At 35.2% G+C, this 20,936-nt stretch overlaps 2 protein-coding genes across 2 annotated transcripts; one reads left to right on the plus strand and one right to left on the minus strand.

The window, feature by feature from the left end:
- Positions 1 to 2,522: 2,522 nt before the first annotated feature.
- On the minus strand, positions 2,523 to 4,154 carry LOC132563914 (uncharacterized). The gene has a single exon (XM_060228673.1). The coding sequence runs from the start codon at positions 4,152 to 4,154 to the stop codon at positions 2,523 to 2,525; it is 1,632 nt and encodes a 543-aa protein (XP_060084656.1).
- Positions 4,155 to 12,566: 8,412 nt separating this feature from the next.
- LOC132563915 (uncharacterized) lies at positions 12,567 to 14,198 on the plus strand. Its single transcript, XM_060228674.1, has one exon. It carries the CDS (start codon positions 12,567 to 12,569, stop codon positions 14,196 to 14,198), a length of 1,632 nt encoding a protein of 543 aa, XP_060084657.1.
- Positions 14,199 to 20,936: the final 6,738 nt, after the last annotated feature.

The raw sequence follows: 20,936 nt of genomic DNA on the forward strand, positions 1-20,936 counted from the left end.
AAGCTGGATTGAAGTCACGTGGTTCTGTCTCACAGATAACGTGAAATTCCCATAAATCAGAAAACATTTAGCATTACCTACAAAAAGAAAGAAGGCGACATTTCAATGAATCATTTCCCCTTAAAGGAGCTAAATATTTTTGTCCCCGTATTGATATTGCATACTATTTCCTACATAACTTAACAAATAACAAATTTATGTTTTGAGTTGTTCGCATTTTATGTGAACAATAATATCATCATTTTTCAATAAGTTCATATTTTCGTTGGCGACTTCATCGTTAGTGAAAATAAGAGTATTGCAGAAATCCATGCATTATAACACATGGGGAGCTTCATGGTAAGTTTTCTGTCTTTCTGTTTCTAAATACGTTGTATCACTGACGAGTAATAGAAGTACAAAACAGCTGTATCTTACAATCATGGATAAAAAGATAAACATGAAATGTTTCACCTGTTTGTCGCCTGGATTTACACATACAAAACACAAATATTGATGTAAACCAAATTCAGTCATTTGGAACGATAGAAATCTCACCCTGGCTCTTAAAATTCACCTGAAGTTGACTTCACTTCATGAAATGGTTAAATCAGACATCGACAGTTGTACCTTTCGTTCATTCGTCCCGAAATTGCAGTTAAAATATAAATCATTTCTACATTGATATTCTGATTGTTCAAAAGATAATGATAAGGTTGCCGCGGCCATGGTTACACAACATGAAACCTATGGATGCCGGCTACCGAACATCGCCTCAATATTCTCGGCTGAAGCGCGAGCTATCTACCTCGCCCTTGAATATATCCAAACAAACTAAGTCATGAGAGCTGTTATCCATTCAGACTCTCTTTCTGTACTACAAAGTCTTATCAATAGAAATATCGAAAATATTTTCATTCGTAATACATTAATACCATATCATGAACTTGCCTTTAACTTTCGTATTGCTTTTTGCTGGGTTCCTGTGCACATGGGAATATCAGGCAATGAAAAATCAGACCTGTTATCGTTGAATGGTCTCCAGGCTATAGAGACAACCACCGAGCCCAAGTTGTCCTTGCCCGTCTTTGGATAGGTCATACATACCTTACACATTTATATGTTGAAAAGCGAAGATAACCATTGGTGCATAGGATTTGATGAGCCATTCACCGCTAAATATTTTTTGTTGGACTGCATAGACCTTCTGTCTACTCGAGAGCGTTTTTATCGTAACATTTCATGTCTTAAATCCCTTTTTGAAACTGTCGAGATTTGTAAAATTCTACATTACCTAAAAGATGTTGGTCTATATAATAGACTATGACGTACCATTTTAATCTTTTGTGTTAACATACCCATTTAAGATTTTTAATATTTGTCTTTTACCTTTTGGTTTGTTTAATGTTTTTTTTTTGGGGGGGGATCGCTGTGTTTTACCGTTTGATGGCCCTAATGACCTTTTATGTGTTGACGGGCCGTTAAGAATGTGATGATAATAATTTATTAAAGACATTTTAACAGCTCAGTGGCAGGAGGAATAGAATACATATACCAATAATAAATTGCACTCCGTAAAATCTATTAACGATGAATGGTCTCCATGCTATAGAGACAACCACCGCGACGAACTGGTCTTGCCCGTCATCGGATAGGTCATACATACCTATCCGTCAGGACGTCAGAATCTCCATCTTTATGTGTATGTATATCGCCCTCCGTTACCTCCGCTGTCTTTCCCTCATTACATTATCAAAGTGGATTTTCTTTTTCCTCCCATGCGAAAATACCATGCTTAATAATGGCGTTGATGACTTCCGTCTATTGATCACACTGCTGTTATCAATTATGATGTAAAAGTGCAAGATAATAGAACTAAACGTCGTCCATTATCATTGTATCACTGAATGATAGACATTGTTTATACTTTGACAAAAGTTACAAACTAAAGGAATCATATGTGTATTTTAAAGACAAAATTTATTTCAGCCACATGTTTTTCTTTTTTATTATGCAACAAAATACACAAAGAAATATCGTGAAAAAGGATTATTTATTTTCAACCATCTTGTAAAGGAACAAGAATATATATAGAAAGCAATATCTACCTCAACGAACAGTATAAAAGAAGTCCGCAGATTGGTTCGTTTCTCAGCTTCCTGAGAACAACAAACTGCAACGGATGGGCAATACCGTACAAAATGGCTTATAATATTGATAATTAACTACTTTGGCTCCATTTTATACTGCTAAAATGATAGGATTTCCAATTGATAAATTAAAGAAGTTATTACTAAATTAACGAATTAACATAAAAACACATTACAGAGCGTGCCAGGCCGGCATTCGACTCTTAATAATCTTAGGATTTCTTTATTTGAGCTTCATGTGTAAATCACCTGATTCAGAATATAAGTCTACTGACTAAGGTGATTGTTTCTACGACTTGTATCTGATATCTGTAGGTATTTGATGTTGATGTCATCATTACACTGTCTACACCAGTCTGACGTCACTGGTGTTATAAGAACTGTTTACAAACGTTACAGGCGCATGACGTGTACAGTACCGTCCCAACACCCGATCCACACGTTCCCAAACTTGTCCACACTCACAACTGTAGGTTCAACCACTCTATGTTTCTGGTCCATAAGACACTTGGCATGTTTCTTATCACTCGATAGCACGTACACCTGATTGTTTCTGTAATCTGGTATAAACATTCTGTCGTACTTGTCACATGACATCTTACACACTAACATATCATTAGCTTTTTGACCATTGTCCAGTTCACCAGTCCATCCGTGTTTGACCGTATATGACTCGTCAATTACGATTATTTCCCTACTTTCCCAATCACCTACCACAACACCCAGACGTCCTGACGACAAACACGTAACGTCTTGCGATTTATCCTTTCCACAGGAAAACTTCCTTACAATCGCACCTGATTGATTCAGTACCACTATGTCTGGTGTCGCGGTACTAACAAAGACCATGCCTGTCTTGTTGATGCTGATGTCCCACGCTTGATGTGGACTGATGTCGGCAAATGTTGTCACTTGTTTGTTGTGTAGTGATAGTTTATACACGAATGTACTATGTGTATTACTGGTCATAAGTACGTCGGTGGTCCCTATCATGGCGATTCTGTACGGACGAAAGTTCAGTTTCACTTCCTCTGTGACCACGCCATTCCTGTGGACCAGTACCAGACCTTTGTGTTCGTGTATTGATAACCACGCATGACTGCGGTCTACTGGACATATACCGAATATTATCTTTTGTTGAGTGATAGTAAACTTTGAGAGGCGCTGAACGTGGTTACTGTTGATGTCGATCTTCTTGTACTGGTTCGGAAGGAGTAATTCACCAAACATTTTCATCAACAGATGGCGGTCAATACTTCCTGTAACAAAGATTGGGTTTTTTTGTAAAACATTCCCTACGTTCACATCATCCAGAGGCAGATATGACATTAATGACCTTTCCAGATCAAACATGGATACACTTGATCTATAGGTCACTTGCGCCTTTTCAAGAAGACGCGTCAGCTCTTCAATCTTCTTCTCGAGTTGTTGACAGACTTCATCACACTGGGCGAACTGTTCTTTCTCCAAGGCCGATAACTCCGCCAGTGCTGTATCCGCGATATGATTTACTTCATCCTTCAGTTTCGTTCTCTGAGAGTTCACCTCTTTTCGCATTCCGTTTATATTTTCCAAAATACCTTTCTTAGCACTTTGTAACGTTATTGTCACGTTCACGAAATGTGTTATTTTCGCAGAAATTGTTGATATGTGTTCTTTTATCTGCTGCTTTTTTATTGTCAGTTCGTCTTCTAAATGTTTCCAATTGTGACGTTTATGCGTCTGTGAAAGACACATCAAACATACCAGCATGTTACAATCACAACAATACATGTCACATGGTTTACCGGGATGTAGTTTACATACCTCCAGGACAGGTTTGGCATCCTGACGGTTAGCCTTCCCTATGGATACGACGTCATCGTTTTTAGTTTTCTTCCCTCGTGTATGGAGTTCTTTACATTCTTCACATAAAGCCTCCTGACAGTCATTACAGAACCAGTTCACATTGTCTTCACTGTCACAAAGAGAACATTTTTTGTTGACGGGTACCTGGGCCCGCCTCATAGATCTCGAACTGGCCATAATGACCGCTGATTCTTGTGATAATCACAGACAAGGAAGTGTCGTCATTTTATATCTTTGTGCAGGTACAACTGTAATTTTTCTTATTGACGCTTATTTCACGTGATCTGTCAGAGAGACCCATTGTGACTCTATTCCAGCTGATAAGGCAGTTTGCGTTCTTAGGCACTTTATCCAATAACATTCCTGTTGCACGCAATATCAATCTGGAGCTCAAAGTTGTTTTACATTTAATTTATGGCCTTTGAAATATAACCAATCTGCATCGTCATGTTTTACTGTACGTAGCACCTGTTGACCGTAGTCAAGGTGATAACGATAAAGAATGGTTTGTTCTGAGTCCTCCAATAGTTATGTAGGCAACATACAAAGTGTATACCTATAGAAATATTAAAACTACAGTAAAGATTTTAAACTCTGAACATGATGGTTTTGAAATTTTATGTAGCAATGAGGTTACTGCACAACACCAGCTCAGAGTATTAGAAAGTGACTATACGTATGTTGGATTTATTGTGGAAGAAAATCTAGCATATTGTAACCGGATATTAGAAAAATAACCAAGTCGTTGATTTTGTGAGATATTTTTCCCCTTACAGTTAACATCGATATCAATAGGAACACTCTGAAATGAACATGAACAATACAATTACATAGAGTAATGTTACAGGGAAGGGAGATTACGCGCATATTTTTAAAAGTTACAGTAGCCATGAAATACAAACTATAAAAAAGTACTATTAGATAAGATAAGATTTGATGGACGCAGGCAAAGTAAATGCCTCTATATCCATATCTACATTATAGTTTTAGAATTGATCAGTATTTCAATTTAAACATAACTCCCTCCTTATTCCAATTCTTGTGATCCCTACAACAATAATTGATTCATTCATCCTATTCCCGATTGTTAAATATTAATTGTCTGTAGCTCGACTATTTTCCGTTTCCGTGGAGGCCCACGGACCCGGTAAACAAAGTCTTCGGTTTCTTCGCTATCTTTCGCGATGGCTTCTGCTCTTAGTTCCTTCTCTCTTGTTCTCTGGACAATAGTAAGATCATTTCTGATTCGGATCTTAGAGAAATCAGGATGGCCTTTTAATTTTCTTTTACTCCTGGTTACCATTCCTTTAGGGCTACTTCCGGTTCTCTGTTTCTTCATATTTCTGACATTTCCCCGCGACAAGTAGACACAATATACATGATATAATATAATAAGATATACTGATCAAGACTATATAAAATATCCATAAATATACCGGTAGATCGGTATATAAATATACATAAATATACCGGTAGATCGGTATATAAATATATAAAATATATCGGTATATAAATATACATAAATATATATAAATATACATAAATACCGGTAGATCGGTATATAAATATTCATAAATATACCGGTAGATCGGTATATAAATATACATAAATATACCGGTAGATCGGTAAATATACATAAATATACCGGTAGATCGGTATATAAATATACATAAATATACCGGTAGATCGGTATATAAATATACATAAATATACCGGTAGATCGGTATATAAATATACATAAATATACCGGTAGATCGGTATATAAATATACATAAATATACCGGTAGATCGGTATATAAATATACATAAATATACCGGTAGATCGGTATATAAATATACATAAATATACCGGTAGATCGGTATATAAATATCCATAAATATACCGGTAGATCGGTATATAAATATACATAAATATACCGGTAGATCGGTATATAAATATACATAAATATACCGGTAGATCGGTATATAAATATACATAAATATACCGGTAGATCGGTATATAAATATACATAAATATACCGGTAGATCGGTATATAAATATACATAAATATACCGGTAGATCGGTATATAAATATACATAAATATACCGGTAGATCGGTATATAAATATACATAAATATACCGGTAGATCGGTATATAAATATCCATAAATATACCGGTAGATCGGTATATAAATATACATAAATATACCGGTAGATCGGTATATAAATATACATAAATATACCGGTTGATCGGTATATAAATATACATAAATATACCGGTAGATCGGTATATAAATATACATAAATATACCGGTAGATCGGTATATAAATATACATAAATATACCGGTAGATCGGTATATAAATATACATAAATATACCGGTAGATCGGTATATAAATATACATAAATATACCGGTAGATCGGTATATAAATATCCATAAATATACCGGTAGATCGGTATATAAATATACATAAATATACCGGTAGATCGGTATATAAATATACATAAATATACCGGTAGATCGGTATATAAATATACATAAATATACCGGTAGATCGGTATATAAATATCCATAAATATACCGGTAGATCGGTATATAAATATACATAAATATACCGGTAGATCGGTATATAAATATTCATAAATATACCGGTAGATCGGTATATAAATATACATAAATATACCGGTAGATCGGTATATAAATATACATAAATATACCGGTAGATCGGTATATCCTTAAATATACCGGTAGATCGGATATACCGGTAGATCGGTATATAAATATACATAAATATACCGGTAGATCGGTATATAAATATCCATAAATATACCGGTAGATCGGTATATAAATATACATAAATATACATAAATATACCGGTAGATCGGTATATAAATATACATAAATATACCGGTAGATCGGTATATAAATATACATAAATATATAAATATACATAAATATACCGGTAGATCGGTATATAAATATACATAAATATACCGGTAGATCGGTATATAAATATACATAAATATACGGTATATAAATATACATAAATATACCGGTAGATCGGTATATAAATAACAATAAATATACCGGTAGATCGGTATATAAATATACATAAATATACCGGTAGATCGGTATATAAATATCCATAAATATACCGGTAGATCGGTATATAAATATACATAAATATACCGGTAGATCGGTATATAAATATACATAAATATACCGGTAGATCGGTATATAAATATACATAAATATACCGGTTGATCGGATCGGTATATAAATATACATAAATATACCGGTAGATCGGTATATAAATATACATAAATATACCGGTAGATCGGTATATAAATATACATAAATATACCGGTATATAAATATACATAAATATACCGGTAGATCGGTATATAAATAAATATACCGGTTGATCGGTATATAAATATACATAAATATACCGGTAGATCGGTATATAAATATACATAAATATACCGGTAGATCGGTATATAAATATACATAAATATACCGGTTGATCGGTATATAAATATACATAAATATACCGGTAGATCGGTATATAAATATACATAAATATATAAATATACATAAATATACCGGTAGATCGGTATATAAATATACATAAATATACCGGTAGATCGGTATATAAATATTCATAAATATACCGGTAGATCGGTATATAAATATACATAAATATACCGGTAGATCGGTATATCCATAAATATACCGGTAGATCGGTATATAAATATACATAAATATACCGGTTGACCGGTATATAAATATACATAAATATACCGGTGGATCGGTATATAAATATACATAAATATACCGGTAGATCGGTATATAAATATACATAAATATACCGGTAGATCGGTATATCCATAAATATACCGGTAGATCGGTATATAAATATACATAAATATACCGGTAGATCGGTATATAAATATACATAAATATACCGGTAGATCGGTATATAAATATCCATAAATATACCGGTAGATCGGTATATAAATATACATAAATATACCGGTAGATCGGTATATAAATATACATAAATATACCGGTACCGGTAGATCGGTATATAAATATACATAAATATACCGGTAGATCGGTATATAAATATACATAAATATACCGGTAGATCGGTATATCCATAAATATACCGGTAGATCGGTATATAAATATACATAAATATACCGGTTGACCGGTATATAAATATACCGGTGGATCGGTATATAAATATACATAAATATACCGGTAGATCGGTATATAAAAATACATAAATATACCGGTAGATCGGTATATAAATATCCATAAATATACCGGTAGATCGGTATATAAATATACATAAATATACCGGTAGATCGGTATATAAATATACATAAATATACCGGTAGATCGGTATATAAATATACATAAATATACCGGTAGATCGGTATATACATAAATATACCGGTAGATCGGTATATAAATATACATAAATATACCGGTAGATCGGTATATAAATATCCATAAATATACCGGTAGATCGGTATATAAATATACATAAATATACCGGTAGATCGGTATATAAATATACATAAATATACCGGTTGATCGGTATATAAATATACATATACATAAATATACCGGTAGATCGGTATATAAATATCCATAAATATACCGGTAGATCGGTATATCCATAAATATACCGGTAGATCGGTATGTCCATAAATATACCGGTAGATCGGTATATAAATATACATAAATATACCGGTAGATCGGTATATAAATATACATAAATATACCGGTAGATCGGTATATAAATATACATAAATATACCGGTAGATCGGTATATAAATATACATAAATATACCGGTAGATCGGTATATAAATATACATAAATATACCGGTAGATCGGTATATAAATATACATAAATATACCGGTAGATCGGTATATAAATATTCATAAATATACCGGTAGATCGGTATATAAATATACATAAATATACCGGTAGATCGGTATATAAATATACATAAATATACCGGTAGATCGGTATATAAATATACATAAATATACCGGTTGATCGGTATATAAATATACATAAATATACCGGTAGATCGGTATATAAATATACATAAATATACCGGTAGATCGGTATATCCATAAATATACCGGTAGATCGGTATATAAATATAATAAATACCGGTAGATCGGTATATAAATATACATAAATATACCGGTTGATCGGTATATAAATATACATAAATATACCGGTAGATCGGTATATAAATATACATAAATATACCGGTAGATCGGTATATAAATATCCATAAATATACCGGTAGATCGGTATATAAATATACATAAATATACCGGTTGATCGGTATATAAATATACATAAATATACCGGTAGATCGGTATATAAATATACATAAATATACCGGTAGATCGGTATATAAATATATAAAATACCGGTAGATCGGTATATACCGGTAGATCGGTATATACATAAATATACCGGTAGATCGGTATATAAATATACATAAATATACCGGTAGATCGGTATATAAATATACATAAATATACCGGTAGATCGGTATATCCATAAATATACCGGTAGATCGGTATATAAATATACATAAATATACCGGTAGATCGGTATATAAATATACATAAATATACCGGTAGATCGGTATATAAATATACATAAATATACCGGTAGTATATAAATATACATAAATATACCGGTATATAAATATACATAAATATACCGGTAGATCGGTATATAAATATACATAAATATACCGGTTGATCGGTATATAAATATACATAAATATACCGGTAGATCGGTATATCCATAAATATACCGGTTGATCGGTATATAAATATACATAAATATACCGGTAGATCGGTATATAAATATACATAAATATACCGGTAGATCGGTATATAAATATACATAAATATACCGGTAGATCGGTATATCCATAAATATACCGGTTGATCGGTATATAAATATACATAAATATACCGGTTGATCGGTATATAAATATACATAAATATACCGGTAGATCGGTATATAAATATACATAAATATACCGGTAATAATTAATATTACAATTATCTTTTGCAATTATCATTATAAAAATGACATTAAATTTTCCATTGATGTGTAATGAAATTATTAGTATTGTTACATTCTTGACGGCCCGTCAACAAATAAAAGGTCATTTGGGCCATCAACCGGTAAAACACAGAGCGATTCAAAGGGGAAATAACATCAAACAAACTAAAAGGTAAGAGATAATGGCTAAAAATATCAAATGGTTATATTATCAAAAAAGTTTAAAATTGTAAGTCATAGTCTATAATACAGATCAACAACTTTCAGATAATCTGGAATTTTATTTATCTCAATCTGAATTGATTCCATTCCTCCTGCCACTGAGCTGTTAAAAATTGTCTGATAAATTGTTTAAAATCAGAAAAATGAATTTTAATACAATTATATGCACAGGAACCTAGCAAAAAGCAATACGAAATTAAAAGCTAGTTCATGATATAGTATTAATGTATTAAGAATGAAAATATTTTCGGTAACCGGCATCCATAGGTTTCATGTTGTGTGACCATGGCCGCAGCAACCTTATCATTATCTGTTGAAACATCAGTATATAAATGTAGAAATGTTTCATACTAAACTACCTTGGTGATGAACAGTGTCTAATAATTTTGAATATAAAGGTCTAGCGGATCCATACACGATGGAACCGTAGTCGAAGTTTGATCTAATAAGCGCTCTATAGAGTCTTAGCAAAACATTTCTATCAGCTCCCCAATCATTTTGGGACACCACCTTTGGAATATTCAGTGCCTTAAGGCATTTGGCTTTAAGGTATTGTATATGTGGAAGGAAAGGCAATTTCCCGTCGAATATTACACCTAAGAATTTCGTTTACAGAGACAGATTTGGATCGTCGTGTTTCCGTATTTAACAAAAATGCATACAGACTGTTTTTGACTGAAAATTTAAAACCATTTTCACATGCCCAAATTTGTAGTCGAATCAAGCATTGTTGAAGTTGTCTTTCGATGATACTCATATGCTTAGATCGACAGCATATGATGAAGTCGTCGAAATAAAGAGCGCCCTCCATTGAAGGGGATAATGTTTTGACAATACTGTTAATTTTAAGCCCAAAAAGTGTAACCGAAAGAATGCTTCCTTGTGGTACACCCATTTCCTGCTAATGAACATCGGAAAGGGTCGTTCCAATCCGGACTTGAAATACTCTATCTGATAGAAAATTTGAAATAAAAATTGATAGATTACCTTTAATACCTATATCGTGCAGATCTTTTATTATGCCGTATTTTCATGTTTTGTCGTATGCCTTTTTCAAATCGAAGAAAACAGCAACCAAGCGTTCCTTCTTTAGAAAAGCCTCACGTACAAAGGTTTCAATTCTAACCAAATGATCGTTGGTACCTCGCTTAGATCTAAAACCGCTTTGTAAGGGTGATATTATGCGATTGGATTCCAGATACCAAATTTATCTTGAATTTATCATCCGCTCTAGAGTTTTACAAACACAACTTTTGAGTGATATTGTGCGGTAACTGGAGAGATATGTTGCATCTTTACCCTGTTTGGGGTTAGAAGATGTACATAGAACTAATCTGCTAATATTACGGATTGAAAATTAAACGGAAAGATCTAATTGTTTAACCGGTCATGTCGACGATGTGAACCATGTTATTTTAACCTTAGTCTCAGTACTGAAGGTCCCGTGTTTCAAGATACACTGGTAATGAAAATATCTAATATTGTGAGAACATTATGCAAATTGTGCACCTGATTTTCATCATCAGTAATATATAAGTACACCTATCAAATCATATAGACCAACAGTTTACTTTGCTTTTATCATCAAATGTTGATTCACCGTTAAAAGGTAATACTTTCAAGATATATATAACAAGAAAATAACGACATGTTAAAATAGTTTTACTTCCTCAAAACTGATAAAATGATCTAAAGAAAGGTAAAAGTGAGCATCATAACCGAGTACAAAAATACTAAGACCAGGTCTCCACGTTTTAAATAATTAAAGACGAAACTGTAGGGTTTGAAGTTTAGGTCTATTGTATGTCATCTGAATGTTTTGTTTTAAAATTAACCAAATGGTTGATTTCTAAATTTTGACTTCCTCACACACTGGGTGACCTCATTGGTACATATTCAGGCAAATTTGTCAACATCATAATGATCAAAATTAAACTAAAGTCTTAATTTCTTTAAATTATATACAATTCGTATGTTATACATCAAAACAAACTGGTTTATCGACGGTGAAGTAAAACATATTGAGAAGACGGGTCATACTTCAAATGCTATAAGTGTATCGCACCGGAGAGGTGCAGATTGATATTTCGTGCAACAGTAATGTAATTTATTGAAGTGCTTATCGACGTAAACTGCCTTATCAGCTGGATTGAAGTCACGTGGTTCTGTCTGACAGATAACGTGGAATTCCCATAAATCAGAAAACATTTAGCATTACCTACAAAAAGAAAGAAGGCGACATTTCAATGAATCATTACCAGGGGACATTATGCCAGGTTCGAGATCCATCTGGCGTGCCCAGGAACTCGTCACTTACCCGTGTTCTCTGTGCGACATTAAAGAAAATGTGAACTGGTTCTGTAATGACTGTCAGGAGGCTTTATGTGACCGATGTAAGGAATTACATACACGAGGGAAGAAAACTAAAAACGATGACGTCGTATCCATAGGGAAGGCTAACCGTCAGGATGCCAAACCAGTACCAGAGGCATGTAAACTACATCCCGGTAAACTATGTCACGGGTACTGTTGTGATTGTGACATGTTGGTGTGTTCGATATGTCTTTCACAAACACATAAACACCACGACTGGAAACATATGGAAGACGAATTTACATTGAAAAAACAACATTTGAAAGAACATATGACAACAATTTATGCGGAAATTACACATTTCAAGAACAAGAAGTCAACGCTACAAAGTGCTAAGAAAGAAAGTTTTGAAAATATAGACGGAATGCGAAAAGAAGCGAACTCTAAGAGGGCGAAGCTGGAGGATGAAGTAGATCATATCGCAGATACAACACTGGAGGAGTTGTCGGCCTTGGAGAAAGAACAGTTGGCCCAGTGTGATGAAGTCTGTCAACAATTCGAGAAGAAGATTGAAGAGCTGACGCGTCTTCTTGAAAAGGCGCAAGTGTCGAATACATCAAGTGTATCCATGTTTGATCTGGAAAGGTCGTTAAGGTCATATCTGCCTCTGGATGATGTAAACGTAGGGAAGATTTTACAAGAACATCCAAACTTTGTTACAGGAAGTATTGACCGCCATCTGTTGAGGAAAATGTTTGATGAATTACTCCTTCCGAACCAGTACAAGAAGATCGACATCAACAGTAACCACGTTCAGCGCCTCTCAAATTTTACTATTACTCAACAAACGACAATATTCGGTTTATGTCCTGTAGACGAAAATCATGCGTGGCTATCAATACACGAATACAAAGGTCTGGTACTGGTAAACAGGGATGGCGTGGTCACAGAGGAAGTGGATCTTTACTTCTGTCCGTGCAGAATCACCGCCATAGAAACAACCGACGTACTTATGACCAGTAATCCACGTAGTACATTAGTGTATAAACTATCACTACACAACAAACAAGTGACAACATTTGCCGACATCAGTCCACATCAAGCTTGGGACATCAGCATCAACAAGGCAGGCGTGGTGTATGTTAGTACCGAAACACCAGTCATAGTGGTACTAAATCAGACAGGTATAATCATAAGAAAGTTTTCCTGTGGGAAGGAAACACCACGATATATTTCCTGTTTGTCATCAGGACGTCTGAGTGTGATGGTGGGTGATCATGGGAGTGGAAATATAATCGTAACGTACGAGTTAGGTACAGCCATACATAGATGGTTTGGTGAACTGAACAACGGCGAAAAAACATGTGATATGACTCTACGTAAGCTGTCGCGTGACAGGTTCGACAGACTGTTTATACCAGACTACAGTAACAATCAGGTATATGTCCTACCGAATGATAAGAAACAGGCCAAGTGTCTTCTGGACCAGAAACATGAAGTGGTTGGACCTACAGTGGTGAGTGTGGATACGTTTGGACACGTGTGGATCGGGTGTTGGGACGGTACTGTGCACGTCATGCGACTGTAACATTTGTATATCTAACAGTTCTTATAACACCAGTGACGTCAGACTTGTGTAGACAGTGTAATGATGACATCAACATCAAATACCTACAGATATCAGATACAAGTCGTAGAAACAATCACCTTAGTCAGTAGACTTTTATTCTGAATCAGATGATTTACACATGACCCTGAAATAAAAAACACATAGGAGTATTAACAGTTGGAGTCCGGGCCTCGGACGTTTTGTGACGTGTGTTTATTAATTCTTTTTCCGGTCCAGTGTTTCCTTTTTTTCTTGATCGATTTGTATTATATGCCTACATTTGTTCTGGTCCGTCTTAATTGTTAGAATTGTGACGTCAAAACTATCATGACCTCATCACAATCGAGAGAAGTCATAGTTCCTAACTCGGTACAAATAGTCAAGTAGTTAATGTTTAGTATAATATGCAATTTTATATAGTGTTACTCACCTATTGTATTTTGTTGTTATCATGAAACTGAGAAACGGACCAATCTGCGGCCTTCTTTTATACATATTTGATAAGGTATATGTTGCTTACTAAAATCTATATATCTTCTAGTTCCTATATAGATGGTTGAAAATAAATAATTCTCTATCGCATTAATTGTATGTGTATTTTTGTTTCATAAAAAAAATTATGGCGTGAATGAAATTAATTTTGCCTTCAACGCCTTTATTAGGCATTACATTTCCAAGCATTAATTATAAAATCACAAGGAAACGTAAAAAGGAAAATCCGGCTTTGATAATGTTAATATATACAAACACAGAAACACATATGGTGGACACAATTGGAAAAAGACGTATGGACGGACGTAAATACACCAATACACGCAAACGGAAAGATGAATAGACAAACATACATACACACAAAGATGGAGAAACGGACGTACTTTCATACGAACGAATGGACAGATAGATAGAGACCAAGAAGGACAGAAATGTATAGAGAGACAAAGACGGAAGAAATCACAGACACACAATCGGACAAATACAGACAGAGACTGATAGAGAGAATAATGTGTAAATAAACAGAGTGTTTTTCCTTTAAATAAATTACAAAAAGTCATTATTTTAGTTCTTACGGGACAAAACACTTACCGGGTGTTGAATTAAAAAAAGAATAAACAACAACAAACAAATGCCAATTACCAGGGCCAAGCTTACAAGCCTAGCATTTCGTCAGAACGTATACCCGTGTACATCAGTACTACTGTAAGTCCAGAACAAGTAGGGGACATTTTCTGAAACTGACTTAAAACCTTAAGCAACTGAATCAGTCAATGACAGACTGGGTGTGTGCCTCATGTCCTATTTAGAGCCATACCTAAATTGAATCAGCAAATGACAAACTGGGATTGTGTCCCATGTCCTACTTAGAACCATACCTAAATTGAGATTTGATAAAAGATAGTGCTCTCTCTTGGTTTGAATTTATAATTAGTAACAGATGACAGAAATCTGCACTCATTTGGCTCCATGAAAATGTACGGATTAACCATATTTCAATATATATGTGGCGGATTTAGACAATTGTAAAATGTCGGCGTTTCCCCAGGTTGTGGTTAGTTTCACTTCCGGTTGTTGACTTCTGCATTCAACAGCAAATGCGTATCTTTGAGTGACTTTATCTTTAATTTCTTCACCACACCTCAGATACGGGTGCGATCCCAGTCAGAGGGACTATTCTTTATCTTTTTTAATGTTAGTTCGGGTTTTCATTAAATGTATCTCGCAAATTGTTTCCCTTTGTAACCAGGCAAAATTTTTCCGGAGAGAGAGAGAGAGAGAGAGAGAGAGAGAGAGAGCTAGCTCAGTATTATATTAGGGGTAAGCCCCGGAAGTATCCTCAACTTGTTTTATATTCTAACAGTTCTTAAGCAAGCTGACAAATCAGCAAGTATTGATACAACATTCTGGGTCACGTTCAAAGAGGGGCCATGATATGAGGGATTTAAAATCAATTTAATGTGAAATGTATTTACTAAATAAATAGGCCGTGACTGAGTGATTTAAAAGTTAAAATCATAAACAGTGTTAAATGTACTTAACACGGAATATAATTTGATACACTTATATGGTGTTTGATTAAAATCATATGTGAGCTACCCCGGACATTATCGATTATCCCTGATGGGCCCATTTAAAGGGTAATTCCTTTTCTCCGTCCTGACAGGACTCGTCATTTTAAAGCTAGTATTGCCAGACAAAACATATTGATTATGGTGGAAAATCTCGTAAATCCAAGGTTCTGTTTAGATCTGGAGGAAAGTAATCGACATGGTGTTACAACTTCAGGAGTAGAAACGCTTTAGTTTTAAATTATGATCGCAGCGCTGTCTATATCACGGAAAGATTCACGTTAATGGATTTTACCCGGGATAGACACATATTCCTCAGGTTAGTATACAGTAAAGGTTTTCTCACGGAGTTTGTTTACAAATGGCTACCGACATACCTGGTCAAGGTGATTATTTCTGTTATGGTCAGTTACTTGTATGGTCAGTTAATAACTGTTTATAATTGGTTGATGCAATTGATAAATATTTAGCGTGGTCAGTTTACGCTATTTTTAATGTCTGCTCCGCACAGGTGGTCAGTTAAGTTGTTGGGGATATAACGTATATTATGGGACCAACACTGTATACAGTATCATATTATAGATTTACATTCTGAAACTGGTAACATTCTCTCGTCTCCAGCCGTATGCTGTGCGTGGCTGGGACTAAAGTCATTCTTCTGAATATAATTCATGCCCAGCAGCTCAATCACCAAGGTTCTTTTGCTTTATTCTAACTTAGATTTTACTTTTTTCAACCAACACTATCATTAGGGGGATTAAAAAACCTACCCCATGACGTGTATTAATTTGATGAACATTGTTTTTAACTGAAATCCTTCTCGTTCCAAACCCCGGGCCACCCCTACCCCTACCGCCATTATTACTCCCCACTCCGAACCCCGGGCCACCCCTACCCCTACCGCCATTATTACTCCCCACTCCGAACCCCGGGCCACCCCAACCCCTACCGCCATTATTACTCCCCACTCCGAACCCCGGGTCACGCCAACCCCTTCCGCCAACATTAATCCCCACCCCGAACCCCAGGTCACCCCAACCTCTACCGCCATAACTACTCCCCACACCGAACCCCACCTTTATCGCCTTCCCTTCTTCCTCCTAACATAAAGACTACGTTTAAAGACAATATCACATTTGTCTACGCTTTTGTGATATAAATAGATATTACAGTTAAACCATTTTGGAGAAGAGATCGATAAGCGAATGGATTTCGCTCTATTTCAATGAGATATGTACATTGATATACCGCAGTAACACACCATTAAATTAACATAGATCTGTAGAAAACTGAACATAAACAGCGAAAATCATCGTTTATCAAATAAGACCAAGATTTAACGTGTCTGCAAAGTCATTTATGGATAATTTTTAAAACCCTGTCCTACTTTTGTTATTTTGTTAATAACAGGTCACGTGATATATATAACAGACACCGACTATTCACTTATTTTCATACCTTTAAACTCTCTATGATATAGGAGTGTATACATAGTACAATACGAACAGCTATATGTCATAGGTGTTAGTGTAATAACTTTAGCTGTATAATGTAAACAGTCTGGCGATCGTCATTATTGAATCGTTTAGGTAACCACAGACTCGGTGTTATTGATTTCTCTGTGTAGATCATGTAGATATTGTCAGTTATCGCCCTGTTCTGTTATAGATGATAAATAGAGAATAGGTGGCGCTCGTTTCACCTTTCAATCATAGATTATTCACTGTAATCGATGAATCCAATTATTCCAAAGAACTAAGGAGAATATTTCCATGAGTCGAACTCCCTATCCTGATTTCGGGAGCACGTGATCATGTTCTACATGTTACGAGATCCTGCATCAACCCTGTATGAATCCTGATATCGGTGCAAAAATACAGTAAAAATATACTGCATCTACAGTACGTCTTAAGAGACATCCACCTGAGAGACCTCTGCAGGATCGGAGATTGTTTTCCTTTGTCCATACTGATAAAAATATATGGTACCTACATCCCAGCACTTGATTTCATGTTTTCCTTTCTCTCCGGTTTATTCTGCCTTACTGGGTATTTTGTTCTGTTTGTGTCTCCCATCATCCGTCCTCATACGACCCTGGCTTTTCGTGTCTCCATAGACACCCGTCCTCATAAGACTCTGGTTGTACGTGTCTCCATAGACACCCGTCCTCATAAGACTCCGGCTGTACGTGTCTCCGTAGACACCCGTCCTCGTACGACCCTGGCTTTTCGTGTCTCCATAGACACCCGTCCTCATAAGACTCCGGCTGTACGTGTCTCCATAGACACCCGTCCTCATAAGACTCTGGCTGTACGTGTCTGTCTGTGGAGAGCACCCGTCCTCATAAGACTCCGGCTGTACGTGTCTCCATACACACCCGTCCTCATAATACTCCGGCTGTACGTGTTTCCGTAGACACCCGTCCTCATAACTCTCCGGCTGTACGTGTCTCCATAGACACCCGTCCTCATAAGACTCCGGCTGTACGTGTTTCCGTAAACATATGTACAGTAAACCGATGAATTTTATGTAATTTTTAATTACTATATATGCCACAGTTGTGGTTCCTAAAGCCGCAATGCACTCTGAGAATATTGATATTCTCACTGCAAATTCTGTTATCAGATTGGTTAAAAATTAGTTACAAATATTAAACGCACTTCACTGTGAAATCATGTATTTTACTGCGAAAATGGTATAATAATCATGGACATTCCTACCGTGATAATAAAGTTTAAAAGATAAACAAATCTCATTCTGAGGGATAAAATGGCGTTCTTATTTATCTATGCTATTAATTCATAATCAATAATTTATCATTTTATTATCTTTTTTTTCAGGATTTTTAGAAAGGGAGCAGGGATGGCATAATGTCTAGGTTTGAAAATAATCACGATATTATAATTCCATAAATGTAACAAATGATTTGAACAGATACCATGACAAAGGCAGTTGTGTCTCAATGGAGGATATCAGATATACAGTGTCACGGACATCCTTATTTTTTACAAGAACATCATCTGTTGTGTTCTTTGGAAGGAACGAAGCTATGACGTCATCAATTTCAATCCTCTACGTGTACATTAATAATGTGATAATGAAAGTCTTCCTACTCACAGTCGTCATCATCACCAAGATGTTTCCGTAATGTGTATTTACATACGTTCGGAAGTTAACATTACAAACATTTATACTTTGGAACACCCATCAATGAAAGTAATGTAGAAGAACAATTAAAAAAAACATTATTATAAGCTGTCGACCATTCAAAATCAAGAACGACCTATTCCGAGCAGCACAAACAAATGACATCAAACTGTACATAAGATGTATCACAGAAGGCATCAACCCGCGGACTTCCGGCAAAGAGGAGAAACCATCATGCACTATATTTCAATGAAAAACAGTTACGGACTACTGTGTCACATTGCGACAACTAACCCGGATTTGATCAAGAGCTTGTAAACATGGCCGACAATGATAGTGAGACTCGCCATTGCATTGGTGCTGCTTTAGGTAAGTAGTGTTTGAAAAGACACGCAATATACACAGGGGACATGGTGCATATTCTTTTCTCTTATGTAAGCACGTAATTAAAGTGGTAAAATATTTCCCCAGAACGAGTGAACATAATAACTATAGTGTATACATATGTCTGTTTCTTTAATGTGCGCACGTGATGGGAAAAACACTTCTCACTTCTTTAATTACGTGCACTCGTAAAAGGAATTTATATATATATGATGTCCCCTCTGCACCTCCGTAGTACAGAAAACACTTTCGATATCTATAATTAGATACAGTAAAGCTAAATAATGAATTAAGTTGTGTCATACAATTGGTTCGTCCTTCTAGGACTCTTCAGAGATGTTAGGGGCCAAAAAAAATCAAACCACGGTGGTTACTTGGTAGAAATTTTTTAAAATCTAGATGGGGTTGTGCACTAGCTCCGTAGTTTTGAAAAATCACAATTTTCATAAATGTTATAATTTCAGAAGATTATAAAATAATTAAAATATACAAAACTAATTATAGAATTGTGAAATATTTTTATTAAATACCTGTGTATATATAAGGCTACAGATTGTTTGCCAAATAGCAGGATATGAAGATACATTATAATTCTTTAAAATAGCTCATTATATACTACAAAGCAATTTCTTAATGTCTGTAATGCATATACGATAAGTACATACATAAATCACTCCGAGGATAGGTAATGGTTTTCAGTTTATTTATTTCATTCATTCTATAGAATATTGATAATTTTCGCTTTCCCATCGCCTAACGCTATCGACGACATAACAATAATACCAAAACCATTTTAACATTCCTTTTTCCGCGAGTGGTTTCTTCCACATCGCCATCCTGATCTTTGTTAAACATTCCTTTCCGGACTAAATATTTTATCTAATCCCTGCAGCTCCTCGCCCTCGTTACGTATCTATGAGAAGCTGTTGATCCTGGATGCGGACCCTCTCCAACGGGACCAGTGGGGCCAGTCCTGTCTAGAACTGGCCGTCGTAAGGGGGCGCACCGACTTGGTGACGTTCATGAGATGGCGAGAGGCACACCCGCAAGGTAAATGTAACTACCTCATCCGTGTTTGTTTTTGTTAGCGCGGGATAAGGGGGGCGTATATCAACACCTGATA

The sequence above is a fragment of the Ylistrum balloti genome, unplaced genomic scaffold (assembly GCF_031769215.1).
Source record: "Ylistrum balloti isolate Yb309-2 unplaced genomic scaffold, AGI_CSIRO_Ybal_v1 Utg371920, whole genome shotgun sequence".
NCBI classification, from domain to species: domain Eukaryota; kingdom Metazoa; phylum Mollusca; class Bivalvia; order Pectinida; family Pectinidae; genus Ylistrum; species Ylistrum balloti.